This window comes from Nomascus leucogenys, chromosome 15 (assembly GCF_006542625.1).
Source record: "Nomascus leucogenys isolate Asia chromosome 15, Asia_NLE_v1, whole genome shotgun sequence".
In the NCBI taxonomy this organism is placed as follows: Eukaryota; Metazoa; Chordata; class Mammalia; order Primates; family Hylobatidae; genus Nomascus; species Nomascus leucogenys.
In genome coordinates, this window is record NC_044395.1 from 93,374,365 (window position 1) to 93,387,180 (window position 12,816).

At 40.4% G+C, this 12,816-nt stretch overlaps 1 protein-coding gene across 1 annotated transcript in view; it reads right to left on the minus strand.

Moving 5' to 3' along the window:
• Window positions 1-4,997: 4,997 nt before the first annotated feature.
• The window catches only part of CSTF3 (cleavage stimulation factor subunit 3), a 77,496-nt gene continuing 69,677 nt past the window's right edge, over window positions 4,998-12,816 (minus strand). The window contains exons 17-21 of the mRNA XM_003254380.3: window positions 11,289-11,484; window positions 7,407-7,560; window positions 6,310-6,404; window positions 6,129-6,189; window positions 4,998-5,703 (exon numbers count right to left, since the gene is read on the minus strand). Of these exons, the coding sequence (XP_003254428.1) occupies window positions 5,501-5,703; window positions 6,129-6,189; window positions 6,310-6,404; window positions 7,407-7,560; window positions 11,289-11,484 (709 nt within the window). The 3' untranslated portion in view covers window positions 4,998-5,500. The remainder of the gene's footprint in view (window positions 5,704-6,128; window positions 6,190-6,309; window positions 6,405-7,406; window positions 7,561-11,288; window positions 11,485-12,816) is intronic.

A 12,816-nucleotide genomic window follows, 5' to 3' on the forward strand; every position in this document is an offset into this window, starting at 1 on the left:
TCAATGGGTGGGGAAGGGGATGATCTTAAAGCCCAGGTAAGCTCTGTTTATTAAACTATCAAGTGTTCACTGGTACTTTCAGAAATAGCCAGAGTTCTACAAAATATGTGTTAAAAGTCTAAACAGATATAATTCTACTTAAAACTGTCCCTTACGTGGGTTTCTGTCACACCTGACTTAACATTTATTGCCTACCGAACTTAAGAACCAGAACTAAGCTATAGGTCTGGTTCGATGGAGTGTCACTTTTCTTGACTTAAAAGTAACCTTAAAACAAGAGGGGCTGGGTGAGGTGGCTCACGCTTGTAATCTCAGCACTTTGAGAGGCTGAGGCAGGCAGATCATTTGAGGCCAGGAGCTCTAGACCAGCCTGGGCAACATGGCGAAACCTTGTCTCTACTAAAAGTACAAAAATTAGCCAGGCGTGGTGGCATAGGCCTGTGCTCCCATCTCAGCAGGCTGAAGTGGGAGGATTGCTTGAGCCCAGGAGGCAGAGGTTGCATTCAGCCAAGATCATGCCACTGCATTCCAGCCTGGGTGACAAAGTGAGACCCTATCTCAAAAAAAAAGAAGGGCTTCACATGGTGGCTAATCCCAGCAGTTTGGGAGGCTGACGTGGGAGGACTGCTTGAGCCCAGGAGGTCAAGACCAGGCTGGACAACACATAAAATTTAAAAAATTAGCTGGGCATGGTGGATGGTGGTACATGCCTGTGGTCCCAGCTACTTGGGAGGCTGAGGTGGGAGGATTATGCTGTGATCATGTCTCAAAACAAACAAAAAGACTTCAGAAAATTTTTGTTTTGTTTTGATTGTTTGTTTTTAAGATGGAGTCTCACCCTGTTGTCCAGGCTGGAGTGCAGTGGCACAATCTCGGCTCCCAAGCTCAAGCAATTCTGCCTCAGCCTCCCCGAGTGGCTGGGATTACAGGTGTGCGCCACCATGCCCGGCTAATTTTTGTACTTTTAGTAGAGATAGGATTTCACCATGCTGCCCCGGCTGGTCTTGAACTCCTGACCTCAGGTGATTTGCTCGCCTTGGCCTCCCAAAGTGCTGGGATTATATAGGTGAGCCACCATGCCTGGCTGAAATTTTTATTAAGTAAAATTGCTCATTGTCACAGTCAAAGAACTACCGTGTTAAAAAAAAAAAAGCAGAATTTATGAACATGATGACTATGGTTTAATAAAATTGAACTCAACATTTATTTATTAAGTATAGGCCAATACAGGGTTGTAATATCAAATAAATTCATAATTACTGACCAAGGTCAATATACTAACAAAAATGATGTTTTTCATTCTTTTTCATTGGTACAATTTGGTTGTTCAGAAGGTTTACTAGTAGCTTCTATTAACCTTTTACTGTACTAGGTGTGGCCACATAGGTGCAACCTCTTGTTTGAAGTTTAGTGGTAAAGGCCAGAGTCTGACGAATTTTTGTTGAGGAAGGACATACATATAGTCCTTGAAATTTTTGTCTAGTTCTAGAATCTTGAGGAGATGCTGTCATTGCTTTTATAGACAGGAAAAAGATGGATATCTTTTGGCAATTTCTTTGGGTCCAGCAATACTGATAATGAGTCCTTGGAACTGTAGGACTGACTATCCCATGAGTCTGCACATTAGATTTCCAAAGGTAAGTTCAGATGTCTAACATCATGCTGCTTGTTGAACTGTTTAACAAAAGGAATTATCAAATATCAGGCAGAATCACCTTAAAAGCTAAAAATTCATACATATCTATAGCAGAACATTCGAGAATGTTTTCTTCTAATGAGAATCCTTTTTATGCTCAAAGAGCTGATCATTTCTAGGGGAAAAAAATCTTATAAATAAATGCAATAGGAACAATAATATACATAGTAGCCTTAACAATGATTGATACGGTTTGAATCTGTGTCCCCACCAAATCTCATGTCAAACTGTAATCCCCAGTGTTGGAGGTAGGGCTCGGTGGGAGGTGATTGGTCCAGGGGGCTGAAGTTCCCATGAATGGGTTAGCACCATCCCCTCGGTGCTGTTCTTATGACAGTGAGTTCTCGTGAAATCTGGTTGTTTAAAATTGTGTGGCACCTCCCCCCTTTCTTCATCCTGCTCTGGCCATGTAAAACGTCCCTCTTCCCCTTCACCTTCTGCCGTGATTATACATTTCCTGAGGCTTCTCCAGAAGCAAATGCCACTATTCTATCTGTACAGCCTACAGAACCATGAGCCAGTTAAGTCTCTTTTCTTTAAAAATTACCCAGTCACAGGTATTTCTTTATAGCATTGTGGGAATGGACTAATAAAGTGATTAAAGACACTTTTCACCAAGTGTGTGTGTGCGGGTGTGCACGCACGCATGCGTGCACACGCTAAAAAATGGTTTTTCACATGTTCGCATGGCTTTGTTTTATTGTCTGTGTGAACACTTTTGCAGATCACTTACAGGTATTTGAAACTGTTTTGTCTTCTTTTGTTTTTTTGAGACAGTTTCGCTCTTGATGCCCAGGCTGGAGTGCAATGGTGCGATCTCGGCTCACTGCAATATCTGCTTCCCAGGTTCAAGCAATTCTCCTGCCTCAGCCTCCCAAGTAGCTGGGATTGCAGGCATGTGCCACCACACCCGGCTAATTTTGTATTTTTAGTAGAGACAGCGTTTTACCGTGTTGGTCAGGCTGGTCTTGAACTCCTGACCTCAGGTGATCCGCCTACCTTGGCCGCCCAAAGTGCTGTGATTATAGGCGGGCGCCACCTCGCCTGGCCTGTTTGTCTTCAAAACACTAACTGTGGAGTCCTAAGTAGGGAAAGGGAGTCAGGCTGGTGGGAGCAGAGAAAAGCAGATAAATTATGAGTCTGCCTTTCTTCATGGTCCAGGACATGTAGCAGTACTGCACCCAGCTTATCACCAGACACCTGCAAGTTAGCTCACTGCAACGTTAGCATTCTCAGTAGTACATAAAACCCTCTTCAGCACATAGCACCATCCTATAAAATCCCCAGCAAGCCTTTGTTTCTTTGCAGACAAACCCCTTCTCTGCCTGTTCCAACCTTGCAGTGCATTTTCATACCTTCTCTAATCTACCTTTCTATACCTACAATTGTCTTGGTAAATTCTTCTTACCCTCACACCACCAGCCCCAGATAGTCGCTGCTCACCCCCGACACTAACCACCAAAAATGGCACTTCAGGAACAAGTCTACACCTCTATATTTTTTGAAGCAGGGTCTCACTCTTTTGCCCAGGCTGGAGTACAGTGGTGCGATCATGGCTCACTGCAGCCTTGGCCTCCTGGGCTCAGGTGATCCTCCCACCACAGCCTCCAGAGTAGCTGGGGCTACGGGCTTGTGCTACCATGCCCAGCTAACTTTTTTTTTTTTTTTGGTATTTTTAGTAGAGATGGGGTTTCACTATGTTGGCCAGCTGGCCTTGGACTCCTGGCCTCAAATAATCTTCAGCCTCCCAAAGTGCTAGATTACAGGCAAGAGCCACCGTGCCCACCTACACCTCTGTATTTTAAAGTCTATGCTGTATGGTACTACTTGTGTCTTTTTTTTGGAGAGAGTCTTGTTCTGTCACCCAGGCTGGAGTGCAGTGGCGCTACCTCGGCTCACTGCAACCTCCGCCTCACAGGTTCAAGCAATTCTTCTGCCTTCGCCTCCCAAGTAGCTGGGATTATAGGCTTGGGCTACCACACCCAGCTAATTTTTTTGGTATTTTTAGTAGAGACGGGGTTTCACTTTGTTGGCCAGGCTGGTCTTGAACTCCTGGCCTCAAATAATCTGCCTGCCTCGGCCTTCCAAAGTGTTGGGATTTACAGGCATGAGCCACCGCACCTGGCCCACTTGTGTCTTAAGTTTTGATGGTAACTGTGATATTTTTAAAAAACTCACAGCTTGAAAGTGATGCTTGAAAGGATAAGAAAGCCTGAATTAGAGGCAGCTGACTTCGTTTTGAGAGGCGATTTTAGCTTTAATGGGAAAATACTGGAAACTAAACACACTTTTGACCAGTTTATATAACCTTGCTACAAATAAATTTATATGAGTAAATGATTTAGCATAACCTTTTTTTACAAGTAAGACTTTTATGGGACATTTGAAGCTGATTTTAAATGTCAGATTATTTAATCACATCTGAATTCAAATTCTAAACTATCTAATTTGTTTCTAACATGTAAGATCATTTCTTTATAATCATACTTGTCCTCCCCTCCTTTTTGCTTCCTTCCTGCTTTTTAGTTGTTAACTAGTAATGAGAAGAGGAGGCAATGTTGTTACCAAAGAGCAAAGTTGAGTTCTTTGGACTTCATTTGCATGACTTCATTTGCATGATAAGGTTTTGCTCACTGTAATTAGAATTTAGTTAAATAGATGTCATTTTCCTTAATGTTATCTATGTTTAGCTCATGCAAAAAAAAATGTTCTTGAGCACTGGGCCCCTGTGAAAATACACAAGTTGAGTATCCCTAATCTGAAAATCTAAAATCCAACATGTTCCAAAATCCAAAACCTTTTGGGTGCCAACATGATGCACAAAGAAAATGCTTAGTGGAGTTTTTTGGAATTTGGACTCTTGGATTAGGGATGGTGAACTGGTAAGTATGATGCAAATATTCTGAAATCTGAACAAATCCAAAATCCTGAACACTTCTGGTCCCAAGTATTTTAGAAAAGAGATACTGTATGTGAGAACAAGACAGCAGGTGTTTAAAGGAATTTCCATACTTAGGTTGCTTTCAAGAGAGACAAAAGTATTAACAGGATCTCAATCTGCCTCAGATTTACTGGGGAGCAAATGCATTCATATTTGAGGATTTCTAAAATGTTTAATTTGCTTCTTAAAAATGTTTTTAGTTGGCACCAAAAAAGACCAGGAAAGAGTATGTGATTAATACGTTTAGTAAATACAAGATGACTTTTCCTTGTACTGACATTTATTTTTAAATGGTATTGGATAAATAACATAAAATAAGTAGTTATTGTAAATAAATCTGAAAGAAGCAGAGGAAGCATGATGTTTCTGAATCCTTTTATTTTTTAAAGGACTTTTAAAATTTGAAACTACAAAACGGATTTCATACATTCTGCCATAAATAAAAACAAACAATAAGGCAGGACTCTACATAAGCAAACCAAGAACAATTGTTTTCAGAAAATGTGATAAAATGCTTTACAATCATAAGCCATCCAGTTTTTAAAATAAAACTGTTGAAAAACTCACAAATCTTCAAGCGGCACATACAAGACACCCTTGAAGAGGGAACAAAATGTGGTTCTGCCATTTTGTACTGTTCTCACATTTTTGAAAACCTAATTTTGCTTAGAGCATAGGTCTGTTCCATATTCTACAATTCACACAGGTTGGTTTGTTTTTTCTCAAGAACCATATGATAGAGGCACCAATGACAATACAACTTTGTTTCCAAGAACCTTGTAACAAAGCGTTGTCTCTTTTAAACATACGACTTGAGGCAAAAGGAATCCTGGACAGGAGTTTTCTGCAGAGGCGTTTAAGCCCTACCGAATCCGCTTCTGCTGCCGTGCTCTGTAAATGTCATGAACAGGGGGGACAACAGCTCCCTTTTCTTCATCTTCATCTGAATCCTCGTTGGGTCTTTTGACGGCCTTGGTGAGTACTGCATTACTTTCCACGGGGCCGTTGCCTTCTACAGCTAGCTCTGGGGCCCCACCAGTAATGATCCTCACAGCTTCCTCAACAGCTATTAAAATAAAACAACAAAACGTAAAAACATATTCTACTATGAAAGGGTATGTATGTTCAACTGTGGATACTTTATAGTTCATTTCATAGCCTACTATTTTAGCAAAACATGGGATAGTACTACTGATACTAAATAATTAAAAAGACAAAAGCTGCTGTTAAAACTAATAATTTTCATAAGCCAAGTCTGATAGTGCATGTTCACATGAATAGGAAAGATAAACTTTTATGACATTTTACTTAGTGGAATTCAATGTGAATAAGCCTCTCTCTGCCAAAGAGGTTTGGATAACTCCTGAGTTTCACTGCACTTCAAATTGGCTGGCTGGTTTCGAAAACTTCAGTGGCAGAGAATAATAATCTCTACTGCCTATGAGACAACAATGTGGAATGACACTCTGAAATGGAGCTTCTGTTACTTACTATTTGGTATCTTGCATCTTCGGAAAATTTCCATCAGTTCATCCACTTGTACGAAAGGACCCTATTTTGACATGAATAAATTTTAATCCCAGTAATCTGACAAGTTAAAGTAGTAGTAACTTTATACACAATTACTGTGACCCACAGAGCCAGTATCTACCATGAAAATAAGTGAACAAACCTGGAAACAGATAGGAGGAGGGAGAAGTTTCATTAAAACAACAGCTGCAGGAGGGACTGGGAACACTCCACCAGGTACAGGGTGTAAACCTGGAGCTGTGAGAAAAAGAAAAGTGTGAATCCAGTGGAATGGAAGCATTTCTACACAGAGCTAAAATCAAGTGACTTGCACATAAAGATCTTCCATGTCTGCTGCTTTGTTCTGGACACTGAAAATACTTCTAGGACTTTACCAAACCAAAGTGGGTGAGACAGAGCAGTCTCAATGCCGTGGCCACTGGGAGGCAGAGAAGTAGACAAGTGACTTTGTATAAGACAACCAGGGACTGAACTAAAGTCAGTTTTTGTCAAAGAGTGTTTCTGAGTTACACAAGTTATTTGTTTAGCAATCCTGTTTCAAGCCAATTATTCAACAGCATATTTAATCAGAAGGGCCTTGTTCACAAAGAATCTAGAGAGGCTACTAACCATTAGTAAGTAAAGAAACCAAATCGTATCAGTGAAGAAAGTTTCCACCAGCTGTTCAGGTAATCTGCACATAGCAGCATTCCTTTTTTTTTTTTTTGATACAGAGTTTCGCTCTTGTTGCCTAGGCTGGAGTGCAATGGCACGATCTTGGCTCACTGCAACCTCCGCCTCCCGGGTTCAAGTGATTCTCCTGCCTCAGCCTCCCAAGTAGCTGAGATTACATGTGTGTGCCACCATGCCCAGAAAATTTTTGTATTTTTAGTCAAGACAGGGTTTCAGCATGTTGGTCAGGCTGGTCTCAAACTCCTGACCTCAGGTGATCCACCTGCCTTGGCCTCCCAAAGTGCTGGGATTATAAGCGTAAACCACTGCACCTGGCCAAAGCAGCATTTCTGAAAACCAAGTATTACTGCCAAAATGGGTTCCTGGAATCTGGATCATTGAAGTTTTGTTTTTAGGACATTCTTAGTTAATCTGGTTCAAAGATTAAAGCTAAATCACTTGTCATAGTGACCCTAAGTCTAATAATTAACCCACAATTGAGAGGCCATGTCACTTTACCCCCACACTTTGGATTTAAATCAACAAACAAACCAAGGTCTCAGTACTGGATTTAAAGTCATGGCTTACGTGCTAGATGTCGTGGCTGAAATGGAATCATCTGCTGAGTGTCTGGTTTAGGGTATTCTGGTTTTCTATCCACTTCATCTTTCAGAACAGGCACTATAGAAGGAGCTACAACTGGGTCTGGAATTATAGCTGCTAGCTTAGCACGGGAGACATCCTGAAAATGCAGAACAGAAGAATCCTAAACCTGAAAAAGGGACTACTAGAGAATAATCATGCAATTCATAACCTTGAGGATACAGTTTCAATATCTGGGTTAAAACCACAGAAAGAAAATGGAGACGGATAAGCAAGGACTCTAATGATGGTAAAGATTGTTACTCAACAAGGAAAGCTATTTGGTTCTAAGACTCAGTGTATTATAACTTTACCCCACACAAGTTAAAAGTCATTAAACTTAGTGTTGCCAGGTAGAACATTTGTAGGACAGATACAAGCTTTTTTGGGTAGTCATAAGACTAGGAACCAAGTAGAGGCCAGGATAATTTGGAGGAAAATTCAAGATTTTAGATCTTCTGACACCTCCCTTCCATTAGAATTGAACATCAGTTTCATTAAATGAAGAAGCTGGATTAAGTGATGTCCTGTTTTATGAAGGCATCACACCGGTTAAGATTTTGCTAATGCAATGAAAAATTATTTCCAATGTACTATTTATTACAGGGGACAAGGAATATTTACTGAGCAGACACTATTCATCAGGCAATTTTAGCCATTCTGTTTTTAATAAGGCAAATAGTAACATCTCCATTTTATAGAAAGGACTGAAGCTCACAAAGGTTTTGATATTTCCCAGGTCACACAGCTAATAAGAAATAGAGGAGGATTGGGAGGGCAGGCCTCTCTGACCTCAGATCCATCCACAGTCTTCTTTTCAGTACACTAGCATTGCCCTGCCAGGGCTGAGACGAGATATGCCAAAAGGAGCAATACAGTCACCTATGAACAGAGGCCCTATCTCAGAGGAGCTCCTCTGCTCCAGGCAACCCAGTGTTACTCTGTCTGTCTAGAAACAAAAGAACCCCTTTTTGCCACCATCAAAGGATATACAAGCATTCCACTTTCTCAAAATTTGTTGAAATGCAGTTGGTGACATCTGGTATTAATTATATAAGCAAATCTAAATGGTAGACATATTGGGTATCACTTTTTAAAAATCTTTCTCACACAGATACATATATACCATACCACCCACCATTACACACAGAAGCACATTAATCCTTCCCCAAAAAACAGAAGAGTAGAAATAGAAATATAAGATGGAAAACATCATATTCAGGAAGTAGTTCTACTCCTGAATACTTACTCTTTTTTTTTTTTTTTTTTGAGACAGTCTCACCCTGTCACCCAGGCTGGAGTACAGTGGTGCTATTTCAGCTCACTACAACCTCCCGGGTTCAAGCAATTCTCCTGCCTCAGCCTCCCAAGTAACTGGGATTACAGATGCCCACCACCAAGCCCGGCTAATTTTTGTATTTTAGTAGAGATGGGGTTTCACCATGTTGGCCAGGCTGGTCTCAAACTCCTGAACTCATATGATCTACCTGCCTTGGCCTCCCAAAGTGCTGGGATTACAGGTGTGAGCCACCATACCTGGCCACTATAAGATCTTTCTTTTCTGTTTATTTGTATTTTTTTATTTTTTATTTTATTTTTTTAAGACAGGGTCTCACTCTGTCACCCCGTCAGGAGTGCAGTGGCTTGATCACGGCTCACTAAAGTAGCCTCAGCTTCCCTCCTGGGCTCACCTTGGCCTCCCGAATAGCTGGGACCACAGGCAGGCGCCACCACACCTGGCTAATTCTTGTATTTTTCTCTCTTTTTTTGGTAGAGATGGGATTTCATCATGTTTCCCAGGCTGGTCTTGAACTCCTGGGCTCAAGTGATCGCCTGCCTCAGCCTCCCAAAGTGCTGGGATTATAGGCGTGTGCCACTGTGCCTGGCAGACCTTTATTTTAATTAACTGCCTTAATTTTCATTTTCATCTTGGAAAAGTTGAAATAGCTTTTTCTAGCAATTGCACAAAGTACAGTAAATCCCTCACTTAGTATTGTATAAGTTCTAGGAAACTGCAACCTTTTAGAGAAATGATGGGCTAGGCGTGTTGGCTGCTGCCTGTAATCCCAGCACTTTGGGAGGCCAAGGCAAGTGGATCCCTTGAGCCTAGGAGTTTGAGGCCAGCCCGGGCAACATGGTGAAACCCCATCTCCACAAAAAAATACAAAAATTAGCCAGGTGTGGTGGCATTTGCCTGTAATCCCAGCTACTTGGGAGGCTGAACAGGAGATCACCTGAGCCCCGGGAGATCGAGGCTGCAGTGAGCCATGATCTCACCATTGCACTCCAGCCTGGGCGACAGTGAGACCATCTCAAAAAAAAAAAAAAAAAAAGAGAGAAACGATGTATAGCAAAACCAATTTTTTTCTTATCAAGATTATAACAAAACCATGTTAAACACAAAAACATTATTTGAGGACCTGCTGTATATCATTTAACTTAAAGTCGAAGTTTCTAAGAACCTATCAATGATGTTAAATGAGGATTTACTGTAGTCTTTTTTTTTTTTTTTTTTTTTGAGACGGAGTCTCGCTGTCACCCAGGTTGGAGTGCAGTGGCGCGATCTCGGCTCACTGCAGGCTCTGCCTCCCAGGTTCACGCCATTCTCCTGCCTCAGCCTCCCACGTAGCTGGGACTACAGGCGCCCGCCACCTCGCCCGGCTAATTTTTTGTATTTTTAGTAGAGACGGGGTTTCACCGTGTTAGCCAGGATGGTCTCGATCTCCTGACCTCGTGATCCGCCTGCCTTGGCCCCCCAAAGTGCTGGGATTACAGGCGTGAGCCACCACGCCCGGCCTTACTGTAGTCTTAAAATATCTTTGACTTTTCATTGAGAAGTAGTTAAAACTAGAAGCAGAAACTACTTATCTCTGAGCAGTAATCCTATGGTTCATACCAGGAATCTGCATCTGGCACAGAAATAAGGTTTCCATTAACAAAAATGTCTGAATATCAATTATGGGTAGTTTTTTCTCAAAATATTTTATCTGGATCAGACAGAGCAAGACCCAGGCTAAAAGAGGGCAGTGAGAAAAAGGAGAATGATGGTCAGGAACATCCTAATGGTGGAATGGTGGTTGGCTTAAAGAGATCAACCAAGAACTTCTCTGTGAATTTCCATCTTAGTCTTTGTTCACATGTCACAGAAAGATTAAGAGATGATATAACAGTGGTTTTCTCAGCAAGGGCTGTTTCTGGGGCTTTGTAAATATTAATCTCTCCCTGTGGCCTAAACAGGTTCAGGTGCCAGATTTGTTTTCTTATGACTCAGTAGTCTCTATAGAAGAGTTCTATTCATAGATGAGCTAATTCCCCCAAGGGCCACTGAAGGAGTGATGTTTTAAGAATACAAATCCCTCAAGGAACTTTATGGATTTAACAAGCTGTAATATTTCTTCATTATATCTTACAAAATATGCAACAGGAACTACATTTGGTTTAAGATCTGTCAAAACATATTTATCAATTTGATAAGAACTATTAGGAAAAAAAAGTAATACCTAAGATGACATTCAGATTTTCTTTTGTTTTTCTTCCCTCCACACCCCCTCCATCTTGCCCACCAGATATAAGATACAAAGCACTGACAATTTCAGGGACAGAATGAAACTATTAAATCCCATTTCAATTCTCATTTTGTTCAGCTACTTTGACACTCAGCATTTCCTAAACCCAAGGAAAATCTCTAAACTTTTTTCTTGCTTCCTGCAAATCTATTCTAAAACTAGATTAATTCACATTTCAGAATTTAGAGTGCAGGTTATCAATGAACTCTTCTAAAACACTGGAAAAGTGAGGAGACTCCACATCTTGATCCTAAGTACATACCTTATAACCAAGTGCTTTTAATTCACTTGCAGAGCAAGGATATAAATCCATGAACTTGTATCTATCTACTAGTAAAGCCGTTTCTTTCCCTTCATACTCTTCTTTGAATGCTGTAAACCGTCTTTTCTCCACTTTGAGTATACTAGCTAGATCACCAATATTACTTTCAAATGCTAGAAATCGGGCCCAGATTTCTCTGCAAGAAAAGAAATACAATCAATACTTTAATTATTCTGGGTTTAGGGCAGGGAGTTCATTTACAAAAATGCCTTAAGCTCTCTCTTTTTCCCTTAAGTTATAAAAAGTGACTTTTTATTATAAAGATTTTTAAACTATAGAAAACTAAAATAGTATAATGAATACCTATATACCACTACCTATATTGCTAATATTTTGCCATATTTGCTTCATCTTATTTTTGCTTAAGTATTTCAAAGTAAATTATAAACCTATCACTTCAGTATTTAAGCCCATTTTTGAGTTTTTACTTATTTAGTATAGCAGCTGCTTCTTTGTGGTCAACATGAGAGACTTACCTTAGAGAGGATAAACTCTAGGTGGAAAAGTTGGAAAAGGAACCTAGACAGATTTCTAATTTCTCCTGAATAATGTGGCTTCATTTTAAGTGGCAGGAATTATAAGGTAGAATACATTCTTCATTTAATATATGAATAGAAATATACTCCAAAATCTAATATGATTACTCTGTTGTTTCTCATTAATGTGGATCACTGGGGAAAAACTGTTTGCCTCATCATTGTTCTAACAGCTAAAATTAATGCTCTGAGACTACTTAAATGTCACTATTCACCTTTGTACTAAAGTAATATATTAAGTGCCTCTCATATACCAGATATGTGGCTATCACAAAAAATCCTACACTGGTAGACATTATTGTTAATAAGAAAGTGAAGATTGGTATAGCTATGAAATTTGCCATCTAGCTGGATATTGAACCCAAGACTCCAAAGCCTTACTATAATATATCCACTGTACCACTTGACAAGTGTTCCTCTGTATGGTAAAACTAACAGAGAAAACCGTAAGTCAGAGACATAATATGTAAAACAAACTTTGAATATACAAGAGTCTTTGCTTTTGAGTAAGGGAGGTGAAAATTTCAGAATGCCTCTCTTAAAATGTTAATATCAATTTCTAGGGATATATATATAGATATATGGTGGTTTTTTTTTTTTTTTTTTTTTTTTTTTTTTTTTTTGAGACAGAGTCTCACTCTGTCACCCAGGCTGGAGTGCAGAGGTGTGATCATAGCTCACTGGAGCCTCAACCTCCTGGGCTCAAGCAGTCCTCCAGCTCCCACCTCCATCTCCCAGTATCTGGGACGACAGGCATGCACCACCACACCCAGCTAATTTTTAACAGTTTTTGTATAGATCGGGTCTCACTATGTTGCCCAGGCTGGTCTCAAACTCCTGGGCTAAAGTCATCTCCACCTTGGCCTCCCAAAATGCTGGGATTACAGGCATGAGCCACAGTTTCTGGTTAGGGATATATAGTAAACAAGAAA